Source organism: Hyla sarda, chromosome 7 (genome assembly GCF_029499605.1).
Source record: "Hyla sarda isolate aHylSar1 chromosome 7, aHylSar1.hap1, whole genome shotgun sequence".
Taxonomy (NCBI): Eukaryota; Metazoa; Chordata; class Amphibia; order Anura; family Hylidae; genus Hyla; species Hyla sarda.
Genome location: NC_079195.1, coordinates 159,135,427 through 159,154,270, shown reverse-complemented (window position 1 = coordinate 159,154,270; position 18,844 = coordinate 159,135,427). Strand labels below are relative to the sequence as shown.

Sequence of the window (18,844 nt, the reverse complement as noted above, 5' to 3'; positions counted from 1 at the left end):
TACAATTGAAACAAAAAAACAGTGGAGCTGGAGACCTCTCTTAAAAATATTTCACTGAGTTATGATTTTGATACTTATTTGGAGAAGCAGTCAGCATTTTTGACAAAATTTAGAGGTGATCTAGAAGAACAAAAAAGACATAAATGGTACCGTGACTCCCAGGACTATGGTTCTGGGAGAGTTTACAACTGGAATGGACCTAACGTTCAGCGTAAATTTAAGTGTATTAAGGACAGTATTAATCCTGCAAATAACCTTGCCAACAATATTCATTCTAACGACACACTAGAAAGCACAGACTTTTTTTAGGACCAATGACTGGAAAAAACCCACTCGGAGGGGAGGCCGGAAACATCGCCGGAAAAATCTACAAACTCGCGGTCAGAAGTTATCCAAGACTCAGACCCCATGGAGCAATCCAAAGAGAAGAAACAAGTGGTAAATATATCTTCAAAAACATTATCAGATTTACAATTATCAGTACTCTCCAAAGGTTTGTCATTTGGTCCAAATACTGTTATTGACTGGTTTCAGTTTGAGATAGATTTACACCAACTTATAAGGAAGATCAAGCTTAAGGTTTGGTTTGATGGGCAATCTCAGACTGTAACAAACCCATCAGTAACATCTTATGAGGGGTTTAGATGCAAAGATCTAAAATTTAAAACTAAGTGACTTCAATCCTCCTTTGAAATCATCTGTTATTGAGGTATTTAAAACTATGGTGAGACATGATATTGATGATTTGAAAAGAAATGGTGTTTTTTTTGTACATCCTAATTTGTCTAAGGCATAAAAAGAAGCACTTTACCTTTTAGTCCATGACCACGACCTCGTCAAACCCGCTGATAAAGGGGGCACGGAAGTGGTCATGGAGAGGTCAGTGTACTTAAAGGAGGCAGAAAGGCAGCTCAGTGATCCTTTAGTGTACCAACCTTTAAATAAGGATCCCAAATGGGACATCCAGCGTAGGATTAAAGTAACATTGGATGAAGCTCTATGTGTGTGTATCATTGATAAGTCTTTATATGATTTCCTATTAACGACTCACCCGGTCACCCCCATGTTATATCTGCTTCCAAAAATCCACAAATCCCTCAGCTGTCCTCCAAGGAGACCGATAATATCTGGTCACAATTCCATTCTTAACAACATCTCTATTTTTTTTAGATCAAGTCTTACGCCATTTTGCTGTGGAAGCTAAGTCATACATACAAGATACAACCAACTTTTTATTGAAAATCCATGATCTGATGAGTCCTCCAACCTCCATACTGGCCTTGTTTGACATAGTAAGTTTATATATATCTATCTATTGACCATGAGACAGGAATCAATGCTGTCCGTAAGGCTTTGACGCATTCTGGATGTGACAGAGACAAGATGGAGTTCGTCTTGTCTCTGTTGGAGATTAATCTGGAATGCAACTACTTTGTTCAATTATCATTATTTTATGCAAATGAGATGGACCGCCATGGGGGCAAATGTAGTGCCTACATTTGCAAACATGGTGGTAGCCAGTATGGAGAAGGAATACGTCTATCGCACCATTTTGCCACTGTTGCATCATGGTGGCGATATATAAACAATATTTTTCTCATATGGACGGGCACTGAGGATGAATTAACTAATTTCCATGTGTTTCTGAACTCAATTAATACTAACATTCAGTTTACCCTTGTTCACTCTACAGAAAAAATACAGTTTCTGGATACTCTAGTGACAAGACATGATGACTGACTACATACGGACCTTTATATCAAAGAGACTGACTGCAACACTCTGTTACAATATACAAGCTGCCACCCCCGCCATATGGTGAGATCACTACCTTTATAGCCAATTCCTGCGGGTTAAGAGAATCTCAGACATATAGAAACAAACAGAAGCTTCCTTAGAGAGAATGTCCAAAAACTTAAGACGTAGGGGATATCCCAAGGCACTGCTAGACTCACATTGTAATAGAGTTAAAGTATTGAACAGAAATGAAGTACTTACTACTTCTACAAAACAGACAGAGAAACAGGACAGACTAAATTACTAAAATTATCAAGAATAACTGGCAGGTTATTCAAAAGGGGTACCCACACATAAAGGCTTTACAGGAGTCACCAATTATGTCATTCCGACGAATGGCCAATTTAAAAGATAAGTTGGTGAAAACAGACATCTCCACCACATGTCCCATACAACAGAGATATTTTGGAAAGTTGAGTTGTGCCTCAACCTGATGGAGAAGGGATCCGCATTTACACATCCACAGACAAACAAGAAATATAAGATAAAACACTATCTGACCTGTAACTCAGATTACATAGTGTATGCATTGTGGTGCCCGTGCCACCTTTTATATGTGGGAGAAACTAAATGCGACATGAAGACCAGACTGAATAACCATAGGTATACAATTAAAAAGAAACGTTTAGATCTTCCGGTTTCAAAACATTTTGTCGAATTAGGACATACAGAACGCAACCTTAGGTACATGATCTTGGATTATATTCCACCGTTAAAAAGAGGTGGTGGTCGTATGACGCTGTTGCTAAAGAGGGAACTTAGGTGGATCTATGAACTCAACACGTTGAGACCTCAATGTGGAGTTCAAGATCACACCTAATATTCTGTAGAGCTCCCTATTGTGTATGATTTATATCTGTATCGGAAATAATGATTGGGCTATTCTTCTTGTTAATTTTTTTTTGTTTTCTTGTTTTTGAGGAACAACGTAATGTGCAACCAAAGGAATATTTTTGTTGCTGTACGCTTATTGGCAAATTTTAACTATACATGTAGGTGTGGAGAGACCAAGTCGCATAATGGAGTATGGAAGTCAAGCTTTTATTGAATAAAATATGCACTTTTCGTCATGATATTTTGAAATCTTTGTCTTTGTGTATACCGGCTGGAAGAAACGCCCTAGTGGCATGAAACAGTCTGTCCTGGTCCCACCCTACCCGCCTCCATTCCTCCACCAGCCTGTTATGCCAGACACGGTGAAATAAAAGAATTGCTTGGATGGTGAGTCCAATCCTTGTTTTCTCTACTGCTATTGCCTGCACTCTGTTCTGGATTTATGCACCACCGCACCCAATGCTAACAGGAACATCAGAATCATCCACACCATACCTGCCACTAGTCAACTTAGTTCAGCAGTGCCGGACACACCATTTTGCTTCTTTTAACACATTTGTCTGGTGACTAGGCTCAATACATACAGGGTATTGATTTTATTTATTTTACTTTTATTCTCATTTATTCATCAAAGTGGAGGTGGGCCCAGTATGGATGTTATCAAATGATTTAGGGGCGTATGGAATTTGGTAGTCATGTGTTGCTTATACTGTTTAAATACGGTTATGAAGACAAATGAGATAGGATTAGGCCGTTCCTCAATTGTCTCAAGGATTTGGGACAAGTTAGGGGAACGGTAGGTACATGACGCGATACTGTTAATGCAGCCGGGGTCATGTCCTTATTAGTCCCGCTTCCGGTCTGATGACATTCTCTAGCCCCGCATGCAAGTAATGCTTGTGATGGACCCAAATATCCCCTCCCTATATCACTATTTATATTTCTTTCCTTTTTTTTTTCCAGTTTTCTTATTTTTTCATTTTTTATTCATTTTTTTTTCACTTTTATAGTTTTTTTAATCATCTTTTTATTTATCTATCATTTATTTATTTGTACTTTATTTATTAAGCAATTTTCTTAATTTATAATCTTATTACAATACCCATAATGTGGGGGCAATAGCACTAGATGCCAATACTGTTACTCACTTGGATCAGGCATGTTGTTAGGATGCCACCTATTGACACTCTTCATTATTGCACATAAAGCTGTGCGCATATTTATGCGCGCATTCATGCGAGAATTTATGCGCATGTGCATTTGCAAGGGATGCGCTCCGATCATGATACCCTTCAGAAGCATGGTGGCGCCTGCATTCTCCGCTTATTGGCGCATGCGCTGAAGTCCATGATCCTCCGTGTATCTTGTGACTGGTCTCTCTGCGATCCTATTGGTGCAATGTAAGAACTGAGGGTGTTGCCTCCACGGGCCTGGTTTCAGGGATGCCGGACCGCATGGACTTGAGAGCTCCTATGTTTACAAGTAATGTACCTCATATGATTGTTTAATTGCCATATTCCTCTTGTTATTAACGTTTTTAAACTTCACTATGTTTATGTATTACACTGTATTGAACCACACATGAATTCACGATTCATTTGATGTCTGGGGGATATTAATACTATATGTGATTATTCACTATGTTGTACAATATGAAAATACTATGCCTAAATTGCACTGCATGCACTTTATTTTCATTTGATTGATTTGCCACTATTGTTACATGTGTGTATAAAATGCACCTTAGTCCTGTTATTTGCTACTTGAAAAAGATCCTGGAGAGGATCGAAACGTCGCCGCTCTTTGTTACTTTTTTTTGGATGGAGTAAATCTACAATTTTTCACTTTATGGAGTACTGTACTGCTTTTTATTCATATATATATATATATATATATATATATATATATATATATATATATATATTACACACATATATTGCAAACATGCGTAATACATGAATTTTTTTATTAAATGTAACAATAAAATCAACATTGAACATCAATAGCAAAAACTGTCTCACGCTATCTCGCAGTTAATGGGCTGTGCGATGGGGACTCTCTTATCCCCTAGCTATGCTACTTTGGTCATGGGGCGATTCGAATCCACCCATATCGCACAGTCCCCTTTAGCCAATATGTCGCCTTTTATAGGCGATATATTGATGATTTATTTATTATTTGGACTGCCACTTTTTCATAAGCACAAGAATTCACTCAGGAGTTGAATAATAACAAATGGAGATTTAAATTTACATTAAACTGTTCTTCTTCTGAAATAGTTTCTTGATCTTCTGATCAAAAGGGATCCTGCGGGTAAAATCACTACCCAAACTTTTTTTTTTTTTTCTAACGGTCGATTTTAATAGCCTGTTGGAATTTAAAAGTTCCCATTATCTTAAATGGATTAGAAATGTCCCTTACGGACAATATCTTTGTGTTTGGAAAAATTGTACTTTCTCTGTTGATTTTTCATCAATCTCGTATTATACAAGATAGTTTTTTGGAAAAAGGTTATTTTAGAAGACTCCTTTCTCAAGCTTATAATAAAGTTTATAATAAAGTTAAAGACACACACCAGTCAGACCCACGCAAAAAAAATACTCATTTAATTTTATTACCCATTTTATTTGCGCAACTAGTGGTGTTAAACGTATTTAAAAAAAATATTGGTCTGTTTTAAAATGCGACTCTATACTAGGTGAAAAATTACAATGGGGATTAAAAGTTTGGGCACTCCCGGTAAAAATTTGTATTAATGTGCATAAAGAAGCCAAGGAAAGATGGAAAAATCTCCAAAAGGCATCAAATTACAGATTATACATTCTTATAATATGTTAACAAAAGTTAGATTTTATTTCCATCATTTACACTTTCAAAATAACAGAAAACAAAAAAATGGCATCTGCAAAAGTTTGGGCACCCTGCAGAGTTAATATCTTGTACTGCCCCCTTTGGCAAGTACCACAGCTTGTAAACACTTTTTGTATCCAGCCAAGAGTCTTTCAATTCTTGTTTGAGGTATCTTTGCCTATTCTTGCAAACAAAAGTCTTCCAGTTCTTTGAGATTTCTGGGCTGTCTGTCACGCACTGCTCTTTTAAGGTCTATCCATAGATTTTCAAGCATGTTGAGGTCAGGAGATTGTGAAGGCCATGGCAAAACCTTCAGTTTACGCCTCTTGATGTAATCCCCTGTGGATTTCAAGGTGTGTTTAGGATCATTATCCATTTGTAGAAGCCATCCTCTCTTTAACTTTGAAATATAAAAAGCACAAACGGATGCGCTCCGTAGTGTAACACCAAAGGTGAGTTGGTAACGCAAGTGTGAATTGCGCTTACCACATGAAGTTGTACTCCAACCAAGTACAACAATGGAACAGGGTGTATCATCAAGGGTCTCTGCAGCTTCGTCCCGCTGAAATAGAATCACGATAAAAACAAGCAATCTCCAGGTAGCAGAGCGGGATCAATGGAAGCGCTGAGACCAGATAAGAAGTTAAAAGGATTTATTTCCCATAATGCAACGCGTTTCACGGTCACCCGCTTCCTCAGGCACATGCCTGAGGAAGCGGGTGACCGTGAAACGCGTTGCATTATGGGAAATAAATCCTTTTAACTTCTTATCTGGTCTCAGCGCTTCCATTGATCCCGCTCTGCTACCTGGAGATTGCTTGTTTTTATCGTGATTCTCTTTAACTTTAGCTTTTTCACAGATGGCATCATGTTAGCATCCAAAACTTGCTGAAATTTTATTGAATCCATTTTTCCTTCTACTCGAGAGATGTTCCCTGTGCCACTGGCTGCAATACAACCCCAAAGCATGATTGATCCACCCCCATGCTTAACAGTTGGACAGAGGTTCTTTTCATTAAATTCTGTTCCCCTTCTTCTCCAAACGTACCTTTGCTCATGCCGGCCAAAAAGTTCAATTTGAACCTCATCGGTCCACAAAACTAGTTTCCAAAATGCATCACGTTTGTCTATATGTTCATATGCAAAGTTCAAACGCTGATTTTTGTGGTGAGGAAGTAGAAGAGGTTTTCTTCTGATGACTCTTCTGACCATATTTGTACAAGTTTCTCTTTATAGTGGAATAGTGTACCACAACTCCAGTGTCTGCTGGATCTTTCTGGAGGGATTGTGCAGTCAAACGTGGGTTTTGATTTGTTTTTCTCACAATCCTGCAAGCTGTTCTGTCTGACATTTTTCTTGGTCTTCCAGATCTTGCTTTAACTTCCACTGTTCCTGATGACTGCCATTTCTTAATTACATTCCGAACAGAGGATATTGACATCTGAAAACGTTTTTCTATCTTCTTATAGCCTTATCCAGCTTTGTGAGCGTCAACTATTTTCAGTTTCAGAGTCCACAGAAAAAAGAAATAGCGGAGCAACTCGCCCAATCCTGAAGGAGTTAGTTCAGACAATAGACATCGCGGTCAGGCGAAGGTGCAGCGGGAGGCGGAAGATGTTACGGGGGGAATTCAGGCGTCGGGCCACAGCCGTATCGCACCTCTCGGTGCTTCGTCAGGCCCCTGGGTCGCAGGGGCCTGACTAAGCACCAAGAGGTGCGATACGGCTGTGGCCCGACGCCTGAATTCCCCCCGTAACATCTTCCGCCTCCCGCTGCACCTTCGCCCGACTGTGATGTCTATTGTCTGAACTAACTCCTTCAGGATCGGGTGAGTCGCTCCGCTATTTCTTTTTTCTGTGGACTCTGATTTTGTGTATATATTCAGCGTAGAGCACCACCCACAGGAGAACAGACACCTGGTGCATTCCATTGTGTGTTCAGAAGGTCTACACCGACAGGTATATAGGGCTGTGCCGGATCTTTCCCCTCTTTTGTGTTCATAATTTCAGTTTCAGATTTCTAGACAACTGCTTAGAAGGTCAGATGAGTCTGGGAATTTAAAACGTTTGAGATTGACATCACCTGGTCTTCCCAGATGAGGATTGAGAACAATCCATGACACTGGCAGGTCTCAGCTTTGCAAAGGGGGCAGTGCATGCTAGACATTCTGCAGGGTGCCCAAACTTTTGCAGACGGCATTTTTTTGGTTTCTGTTATTTTCAAAGTGTAACTGATGGAAATAAAATCTAACTTTTGTTGACATATTATAAGAATGTCTACTCTGTAATTTGATGCCTTTTGGAGATTTTTCCATCTTTCCTTGGCTTTTTATGCACATTAATACAAATTTTTACCTGGGGTGCCAAAACTTTTGATCCCTACTGTATACATATACAGTGATCCCTCAACTTACAATGGCCTCAACATACAATAGTTTCAACATACAATGGTCTTTTCTGGACCACTGTAAGTTGAAACCAGACTCAACATGCAATGTTACGGACCCTCCAGATCTTTGAAACGTGTCAATGGCCGGAAGAACTGACCAATCAGAATGGGCAATTTACTGGTAAACCCCTGTATTACTGAAGTGTATGCACTGACTGATGTCTGGTAGCATCCCCTACAGTACAGGGAGGTATTACATGTTCTGTATACTTTACCTGTACCAGGGTTAGCTGCTCCTTTGGACACCAGGTGAGGGCGACACCATGTTATTTTTTTAGGACATTTCGTTTACTGTACAGGACCCAGAATAAGCTCCTGTCCTCTGCATAGACCAGTGTTTCCCAAGCAGGGAGCCGCCAGCTGTTGCAAAACTACAACTCCCAGCATGCCCGGACAGCCTTTGGCTGTCCGGGCATGCTGGGAGTTGTAGTTTTGCAACAGCTGGAGGCTCCCTGCTTGGGAAACACTGACATAGACCATGATGTACAGCTCTCAGCAGATCTTTCTTTCTTTTATATGTAAGGATTTGCTTTATCTGTATTAGTTATCTACTTATTTTTCTTTAATTCCCACTTTTTCCTATTTTTGGATGACATTTTGGTGCCTTTAGAACTAATTACCAGGTTTCCATAGAGTTCTGGTCTCAACATACAATGGATTCAACATACAATGGTCATCCCAGAACCAATTAATATTGTAACTTGAGGGACCACTGTACACACATTGGGGGGCATTTATCAAACTGTTTAGACCAGTTTAGATGGTCTAATTTGTCTCTCAGAAAGTCTGTCTTTTTAGTTGAGACTTTTATGCAACTTTTGCTTTAGAGCCCTTCTCCGCAGAAATAGTATAGTGGTCTACAATAAAGCTTAAAATGCAGTGGTCAGGAATTTATCAACTGAGACTTTTTCTTGGAAAGTCTCAAAAAAGTTGCATCAACGGAAAATACACAGAAATGGCAGACCATGTCAGACCTGGCATAAATCCCGTCTAAATAGTTATTAGGAAGCCTTTTAGTCTTCCTAATCTTCACAAGGTTTTCACACACTGTTGCTGGTATTTTGGCCCATTCCTCCATGCAGATCTCCTCTAGAGCAGTGATGTTTTGGGGCTGTCGCTGGGCAACATGGACTTTCAACTCCCTCCAAAGGTTTTCTATGGGGTTGAGATGTGGAGACTGGCTAGGGCACTCCAGGACCTTGAAATGCTTCTTACGGAGCCACTCCTTCATTGCCGGGCAGTGTGTTTGGGATCATTGTCATGCTGAAAGACCCAGCCATGTTTCATCTTTAATGCCCTTGCTGATGGAATGAGGTTTTCACTCAAAATACATGGCCCCATTCATTCTTTCCTTTACATAGATCAGTCGTCCTGGTCCCTTGGCAGAAAAACAGCCCCAAAGCATGATGTTTCCACCCCCATGCTTCACAGTAGGTATGGTGTTCTTTGGATGCAACTAAGCATTCTTTCTCCTCCAAACTCCTCCAAACAGTTCTACTTTGGTTTCATCTGACCATATGACATTCTCCCAATCCTCTTCTGGATCATCCAAATGCTCTCTAGCAATTTCATACAGGCCCGGACATGTACTGGCTTAAGCAGGGGGACACGTCTGAGACTGCATGATTTGAGTCCCTGTTGGCGTAGTGTGTTACTGATGTTAAAAAGTAATGTTGTCACTGTGCTTTATTGTATTTTGCTTTCACAGATTGGGATATTCCCCTTTCAATGTATGTAATCTGTACCTGCAGTACTCAATATGGCCTTATAGCACAGTGGCAACAACCTTAAAACCAAAACTTTGCCCCCCTCTACATGTTTTGATGCACCAGCACTGTCATCAGGAGAAACATGAGGCAAAATGGCGACCGATGGTCATTATAACCTTTAGTGCTATCATCATCATTAAGCGCCTGCAATTTGACCTATCATATAAAGACATACATTATCCAATCATTATCCTTCTTCAGGGGCCCAGTGTCCACCAATCGATTATCTTGTATAAGGGCCAGACATCTGAATCACTGACTCACCAATCACCAAGCGCTGTTTGTATCTTCCGTGAGAATGACATTATCACTAGCCGACTACTCATCCTCAGGGATGCGCTGTTGCAACCATCCTGTCAATACCGCTCAGGCGCACAGACTTATACAATTGTACGGATCGCTCTGATCACTAAGTATGCGCTAAAATTGCCGTGCATAGGCATGGACCCCTAGTACAGCTCAACCACACAGACTGCTGAGGTGATTCGAGGCACAGAAGGGATAAGGCAGCTCATAGTCAGGATAGAAGAAGTTCATGGCAGGCGGGACAGTAGCATAGTCAGGACGTAGGAGGAGGTCAGAAGGCAGGCGGCAGAAGAGCAAGGTCAGGTCATGGAGCAAAGAATCAGATACACGGCAAGGCAATAACAGGAATACTTTCTCTCAGGCTCAAGGCAACAAAGATTCGGCAGGGAAGTGAGGAGGGTGGAGGAATTTATCACTGAGCCACAGGTGAATTACACTAATAAGCGCACTGGCCCTTTAAATCTTAAAGCTCTGGCACGCGTGCGCCCTAGGGGACAGAGACACGCACACCGGAGCAGAGAGGCAGAGACGGGGGCAAGAGAAACACTCGGAGAGTGACGGACTGGGGCTCGCATGCGGGCACGTCCCACGATGCGAGTCCCAGCACTGCCGGCAGTAGCAGGTAACGGGTCCATGCCCTCACAGCCAGCGTGTGCGGCCGGAGGGCATAACTTAACAATAACATGCAGGGAAATACTGAAATGATAATTGCAAATGCCATTACTACAGTAGAATAGCCACTCAGATAATGCAATCAAAGAATACTATTATTTTTGAAAGACATGACACATACTCCCAATTCCTTATATGAAATCTAGCTATAACACTTGATGATTATACCTGGTAAATTATAAAGTTATATTATTATATCCTTGCCTGGTTTTTCCTTCCTAATCCTTGTTGGGGAGGAAAATCAACAAAGGAGGAAGCTTTTGACTTCATAACCCGTCCTAATATATTGTTGTCGTATCCCAACCCCATATCCCGTCCTTATATCTCAACCTCATATTCCGACCTCATATCCCATCTTTAAATTCTGTCATTATATCTCAACCTCATATCCTGTCCTCATATCCCGACCTCATATCTCGACCTCCTATCCCGATCTCATATCTCTACCTCCTATCCTGACCTCCTATCCCATCCTGATATCCCATCCTGTCCTTATATTCCGACCTCATATCTCAACCTCCTATCCCGACCTCCTATCTCAACCTAATTTCCCATCCTCCTATCTCAACCTCATATCCCGTCCTCCTATCCCGACCTCATATCCCAACCTCATATCCCATCCTCATTTCCCGACCTCATATTCCGTCCTTAGGTCCCATCCTCATATCCTGTCCTCAGGTGGGACTGATTTTTGATGAAGATATTGTAAGCTGAAAATAGAAGGGAAAATTTGTGGGACTGGGCTTAATTTGCAAGCCAGACCAATGCACAAAAAGAGTAGATAAAAGGGGTGGGGCTTAAAATGTGGGCATGTCTTTGTGAGATGTGGTGTGGCTTGCAAGCTTGACTGACACATTCACCAGAAGATGCAGAACGGAGCTTGTGTAGTAAGGTACTGGAAGTCCCATATACTTGCATGGGACTTGAAACAAAAACCCGTCTTTTATATAAGGGTGTAGGTATGGGTTAATTTACCTATCATATCTTTTTAATTTGACATATAAGTAATATGTGTACCAGGTATTATTGAAATATCTCCAGCAATACGGAAATTATGCAGTAACATATATTTCCCATAGACTTGAATGGGACTTTAAACAAAAACCCCGACCCTCCCAAATGGGGGTAGTTAACGGTTAAATCACTCCTATGTTTGTTGTTGACATATTAGTAACGTGTGCTAAGTTTCATGTTAATATCTTTAGCGGTTTGGGCGTGATGTTGGAACATACACACATACACATTGGAGGACATGTATCATTATTTGTGTATGGTAGAAGCAGTTTACCCCTTTTGCTGACTTCTAAATTATGCGCAGATGTGCTAAATTTATCAATTAAGCGCAATGAGTTTCATAAATTGCAGGCAAAAATAGTAATCTCCTCATACCTCCACTCTTTGAAAAATGAATGATTTAGAGAATCTTGCTACCGTATATACTCGAGTATAAGCCGAGTTTTCGTGCTGAAAACGCCCCCCTCGCCTTATACTCGAGTGAACTCTCCGCCTGTCAATCCCTTCATCAGTGGTCTTCAACCTGTGGACCTCCAGATGTTGCAAAACTACAACTCCCAGCATGCCCGGACAGCCATTGGCTGTCCAGGCATGCTGGGAGTTGTAGTTTTGAAACCTCTGGAGGTCCGCAGGTTAAAGACCACTGCGGCCTTCGTCATCATCCCCCCCCCCCCCCCCTTCATCATCACCACCTGTCAATCCTGGATGCATATTTGTTTTGCAGAAAGATAATATTGAAGCTATTACATGATAAGCCTATGATGTTGTCAAGTCTGGAACGAGATGATCGAGAAGTACTGCGTGACCTCATGGATCTTCTGGAAGAGTATCAAACAGGTACGCAATCCGGAAGCCGCTGTCCCTGTATCAAACCTTCCAGAACAGCTCCCTCTTTCTCTCTGTTCCCTACTGTCCAGGTGATCTTCCAGACGATCATGGAAGCAGTACGTAAACTACCCAATAATTGTATTTCAGGGAGGAATCTGACCAGGGAGGAACAGCAAGCAATAAATGACCTGAAGAACAACAAGGACTTCCTGATTAAGGAAGCTGACAAAGGCGGAAACGTTGTTTTGTGGCCTCTAGAAAAATACATCTGTGAGGCATTGAGACAATTGAATGATCGGAATTATTATCAACAACTACCATCAGACCCAACGGATTATTTTCAGCGGAAGTTCATACATATCTTTGACTCAGCCTTGGAACACGGAGTAATATCCAAAAAGGAACTAGAATACCTGCAGGTAAAAGAGCCCCGTATCACAACATTCTATATGCTCCCTAAAGTACATAAAAATAGGGAGAATCCACCTGGAAGACCGATCATTTCAGGGATAGGAAGTCTATGTGAGAGAGCTACCACCTAAATCGATTTCTCTTTGCAGCCCCTGGTAACAGCACTACCCTCGTATTTGAGAGATTCTCTACATCTGATGCAAATTATCAAGAATATACAAATTCCGAAAGGAACATTATTAGTCACATGTGACGTAGAATCACTGTACTCCAATATTAGACACCAAGATGGCATCCGTGCTATTACATACTACTTGGAGCAACAGGTAAATCGGGATATACAGTTTTGATTCTTTTCTGATTACACTTTTGGATTTTGTTTTACATCATAATTTCTTTACCTTTGACAACAAATTTTTCTTACAGATAACAGGCACGGCGATGGGTGCACGTTGTGCCCCCTCCTATGGGTTGGTGGGAGGGGACACACGTGTACCCATCGCCCAACTTTCATCATGTACTCAAATGGTTTAGATTTATAGATGATATTTTGTTTTTATGGACAGGTACACAGGAAGAATGTTTGGAATTTATTTCTTTTCTCAATCAGAACAACGCTAATGTAAGACTGACGCATACCATCTCCCCTTGGACAGTGGAATTTCTGGATCTTTGAATAGAGGTGAGCAATGGGCATCTAGAGACCAATTTATTCCGGAAAAGAACAGCTACCAACAGTTTGCTGCATTACTCCTCATTTCATCCTAGACATACCTTAAGGGGGATCCCTACTGGACAATTTCTGCGTGTGAAAAGGAACTGCAGCCAACCCCAAGACTTCAAAACACAGGCTTTGGGCCTTACTAACAGATTCAAAAAGAGGGGATACCCGAGAAGTATTATATCCCAGGCCTATCAGAGGGCTAATGGCATGGAAAGAAGATCACTTCTTGATGGGACTCCAGAGAGACTAGAGGACAACACTTTAAGATTTGTGGCCACATATAACAACCAGTGGCAGGACATCAGGAGAATATTGGGTGAGAACTGGAACATTTTGTTATCAGATAACCAGGTTAGAAATGTGGTACCTGATAGACCAATGTTGGTCTCAAGACGAGCGCCAAATTTGAGGGATTTATTAACAAGGAGCCACTTTCAGAGACCCAAAAGATCTTTAGGCCAGGGTTTCAAACATCATGGATCATACCCGTGTGGAGATTGTACTGCTTGTCAATTTATGACACCCAAGCAGGAATTTACCAATCCACGAAATGGAAAAAGATACCAACTAAAAAGTTACATTAATTGTAAAACATCACAGGTCATATATACTATAATTTGCCCTTGTGGTAAATTGTATGTTGGGCAAACAGGACAACAGCTTAGAAAAAGAATACAGAAGCATCTATCCACCATAGCATTGACTCGTCTGGATAAAGACAGATTCAAAACCCTGACAACCGTGGCAAACCACTTTTTAGAACATCATGGAGGACGTTCACATGGCTTACAGGTTGTCGGCCTGGAAAGAGTTACGACAAATATGAGAGGAGGACCCATTACCCAAAGACTGCTGCAAGTAGAATCCAAATGGCTTTTTGAATTGGGAACAGTGTCTCCCTTGGGTATGAATTAGGACCTACTGTTTACTGGCTTCTTGGGTGAGTGAGAAGTTGTAGATACTTCGGTAATTTTGTGGTATGTGTGTGTCCACACATCCAATTACGTGGTATGGGTGTGGGTGTGCATTTTCACGCACACTCACGCACAAATCCAACGGATAGATTGTTCGTTGTCAGGGAGGGTAGCATGTCCCTGTGTGGGGCTTGGGTTTCACATCACACACATGACTCAATCGCGTATTTACAAGCACATATTTTTCACCTCCAACTGTCTAGATTGCACATTTTCATCAGCACAACAGTCACTTCATCGCACATAGGGGGCAAATGCACACATACATACACACACCTCACATACTCACACTAGGTGTGCAGGTTTAGGCTTGGGCGCATCCTGTTGGACTAATTAGGTGTACTACACTAATGTCATTGTTATACCTTTCCAGATTATGCTGATCCTGAGTTATTGTACTTACCTCCTGTTGTTCGAACGCTTGCCGAGTCTCAAATGTCGGGTGTGATGTGAAATTTAGGAAGATGATAAAAATGAGAATATTTGGATGTACTCGCAATAGCTTGATGCTCATGGATAATGGATCCTTTAGCCTGGATTTGGGCCCTACTGATTGCTGCTAGTCCCCCCTAGGATGAAACATTCTTTTGTTATGAGACTGGATGGAGTTTTCTTTAACCTTTTTGGTATGTGGAAGACATTAACCTACCTAATATGGACAATTAAGGGGTTGATGGACTTTCTTTGTAGCCATCCCCCTATACACACTACAATAAAATCCATGGATATGGACTCCGTTATGGAGACCTTGGACTTTACTTATTTAAAAAGAAGAGGACGCCACTTGCCCAGTCTGGATAATCATTAAATTTAGAATATTAATGTTATGTATAGTATCCTAATATTTGTTGATTTGAGTATATGGGCCTAGTCAGGAGGCTCTTGAGGGTTATACACGCTGCTTAGATTAAGGGGATACTGGATCATCCCTTATCTGCATGAGATGCCAGGTATGAAACATCAATGGTGACTTCACCTTATCGTTGAGATATATATATTTAATTATTGATAATTTATGGAAACTGTGTTTACTACATGCATTTTGGGATGCGATATTGGACGAACACCTTCACATGTTTGATATTAATTATGACCATGATTGGGACTTGATAGAAATAACATTGATAATTTATTTTAATTAATTATATTATTTACTCATTTACTCACTTTGCACATATACCAATATATATGTGTGTGAATGTGTCTATACACATACACATACATATGTATATATTCTTTTGTCATACTTTATTACATAATCGTAGTCAAGCATATATAGATAACATTAAAATAATATTTATCAATCATGCACTCAGTCCTTGGATCAAAATATCCATATTATATATAACAATACACGTATACACAGTTTATTATTATTATTATTAATTTAATAATTATTATTATTATTTTGATTAGATTTAGCATCAGTATGAATTATTTTGATACTCTTGCACTTACTTCACACTACTGATCACACGTGTGTGCGCGTGTGTGTATATACGCACATACATACATGTTTATATACATCTATTCACTTTTTCTTTATTTATTCACTTATCTATTAATAATAAATAATATAAATTTTCTATTCCTTATTTTTCATTATTTATGTATTTCTTCTTTATATTTTATTTTTTATCTTATTTTTGCTTATTTATTTATTATTATTTTTTATTATTTTTTTTATTTATTTATTGTTTTTATATTTTTATTTTATTTTTTATTTATTCATTATATATATAAAAAAAATTTCATTATTCATACTTGTGTATATATATGCTTTACATTTATTTTTATCCTCATTATTATTATTTGATTTATTACACATATATATTTTTTCATTATTTCTTCATATTTATTTTTTTACAAATATGTATACACATATGTATATATATTTAGCAATTCTTATTTATTATTTACTTAATATTTTTCATATATTATTTATATATTTTTTATTCCTAATTATCTATTCTATATATAATATCTACATCATGTGACGGGCTCGTTCATTGACCATTATCATGCATGTATATTACAGTTTTCATTATTGAGTCTAAATTGTGTTAATTACATTGTGATGTACTTACCTGGTGTCCTGCGCTAAGGTATAATAAAGTTTTTAACAACATGTGATCACATGACGCCTCACGTGACCGACTGGTCACGTGTGACGCACTTACTGCCGGGTGCGGCATTACCGCGCATGACAGCTAACATTAAGGAGAAGAGATCATGTGACCACTAGGTGGTCACATGATTTGTACTTCTCGTGACGCACGTATAGCGGAAGTGGATGGCGGAGGCGGAAGTCCACGCCGGCTCCACTACACACAGCGTGACTGACCCTTGACGTACTCACCTGACAGGTATTACTTAGTTTATTATGCTGATATATAAGACCCTAAGGGCAGGTGGACTACAACACCCCTGAGGAAGTCACAAACGGTGACGGAACGCGTGGGGCTTAGGGCCCCCGTCCCGCCATTCACTATTTCGGCTCCTTTGCTCTGTGGTCGCTATGCACTGGTGATATGAATTTATTATTATTTTCCCTTTGCACATTGCTTATTTCATATCATTTGGTGTTAAGTTTATTCGATTTGGTGAAGAGATTAATGTTGCATGTGCATAATTTTTTCAGTTTGCACCACTACTTGAGCCATTATATCTTATTACAGAGGGACCGGACTTTGGTGAGAAGGGGGTTCATGGCCCCTCTCCCAGGTTGTAGAGGTTGCTTGATTTAGAGCTTTTTAAGTGATTTTAGCCCTGTTTGTCTTTTCTGCATTCTTTATGTGATACCTAATAAAATTAGTTATATATATGAATATTGACCTTGTGGTGTGCACTCTTTACAGTAATTCTTACCCTTGTATAGAAAGTTTTTTGCTTACTGAGCAGTAGCACCCATGTTATGATTTGGTGAGCCCCCCCTCTTTTTGTACTATTTTCACCTGTCAATCCCTTCATCAGTGGTCTTCAAGCTGCGGACCACTGCGGCCTTCGTCATCATCCAGCCCCCCCCCCTTTTGTTTTGTACTCCCCTAGGTGAGAAGTTAGGGTGAGCTGGTCCGGGCCATCTATGCTGCAGGGACCGTCCGGTGGGGATGGTTAGTCGTTGCGGGCTGTCCATTTTCACCGGGGGGCCTCTTCTCCGAGCTTTGGGCCCGGCCGCAGAGTAGTGACGTTACCTTGACGACGACGCACAGGGACGTTCATGCGCAACGTCCCTGTGCGTCGTCGTCAAGGCAGCGTCACTAGGCCGGGCCCGAAGCGCGGAGAAGAGGTTAGTCGTTGCGGGCTTTCCATTTTCAAAGGGGGGGGCCCTTTTAAAATGGAAAGCCCGCAACGACTAACCATCCCCACCAGACGGTCCCTGCAGCATAGATGGCCCGGACCAGCTCACCCTAACTTCCCGCCGAGGGGAGGTGAGTAAAAAACAAAAGGGGGGGCTGGATGATGACAAAGGCCGCAGTGGTCTTCAACCTGTGGACCTCCGGAGGTTTCAAAACTATAACTCCCAGCATGCCTGGACAGCCAATGGCTTTCCGGGCATGCTGGGAGATGTAGTTTTGCAACATCTGGAGGTCCGCAGGTTGAAGACCACTGATAACTCATATTATTCTCATCACCTAACCCAGGTAGTCAACATCTTAGTATGTATAAACTGAAGATACCTTAACCTCTTATCATTGTTGCGAGTAGCGGCGCTGGCCGTGGGCGCTCTCCCTGCCCGACTCCCTGCATGGACTGTACTGCACTTCGCATGATGCGATGCGAAAGCGGCTTCTCACCTGCCCCGCCGTCTTCCCGCTTCCTCCATTCGATTTTCTAGCTGGCACGCGCCTACCCGCCCACTAGGGCACACATGCGCCGTTTCTCAGAAATTAAAAGGGCCAGTGCACCATTGATTGGTGCTTGTCAGGATCTGGCCCTATTTAACCCCGCACTTCCTCCTGTTCCCTGCCAGATCTTTGTGCCTTGTTGCCTTAGAGAAAGCGTTCCCTGTTGTATCAGCTATTCCGTGTACCAGTTCTCATGCTACATTTCCTGACCACTGTTCCTTGCCACCTGCCCTGACCTACCTGCCTGTCCCCGACTCTGTGTACGTCTCATCCTTCTGTGCCACGCATCACCTCTGCCTTTGTGGATGAGTCGTGTGTAGCTTGTGATGGGCTCTGGTGACAACCATTGGCTCCTTAGACTCCACTCCCTGG

At 41.0% G+C, this 18,844-nt stretch overlaps 1 protein-coding gene across 5 annotated transcripts in view; it reads left to right on the top strand.

Moving 5' to 3' along the window:
• LOC130282653 (uncharacterized) overlaps nt 1-18,844 on the top strand; it is a 170,276-nt gene that overhangs the window by 28,458 nt on the left and 122,974 nt on the right. For 2 of the 5 annotated variants that reach the window (XM_056531122.1, XM_056531124.1), the window contains exons 2-4: nt 12,415-12,527; nt 12,666-12,937; nt 13,079-13,255. In XM_056531122.1, the coding sequence (XP_056387097.1) occupies nt 12,415-12,527; nt 12,666-12,937; nt 13,079-13,255 (562 nt within the window). Of the gene's footprint in view, nt 1-12,414; nt 12,528-12,665; nt 12,938-13,078; nt 13,256-13,495; nt 13,626-13,697; nt 13,813-18,844 lie in introns of those variants that run through there. The other 3 variants (XR_008846478.1, XR_008846479.1, XM_056531123.1) reach the window with 3 other exon arrangements.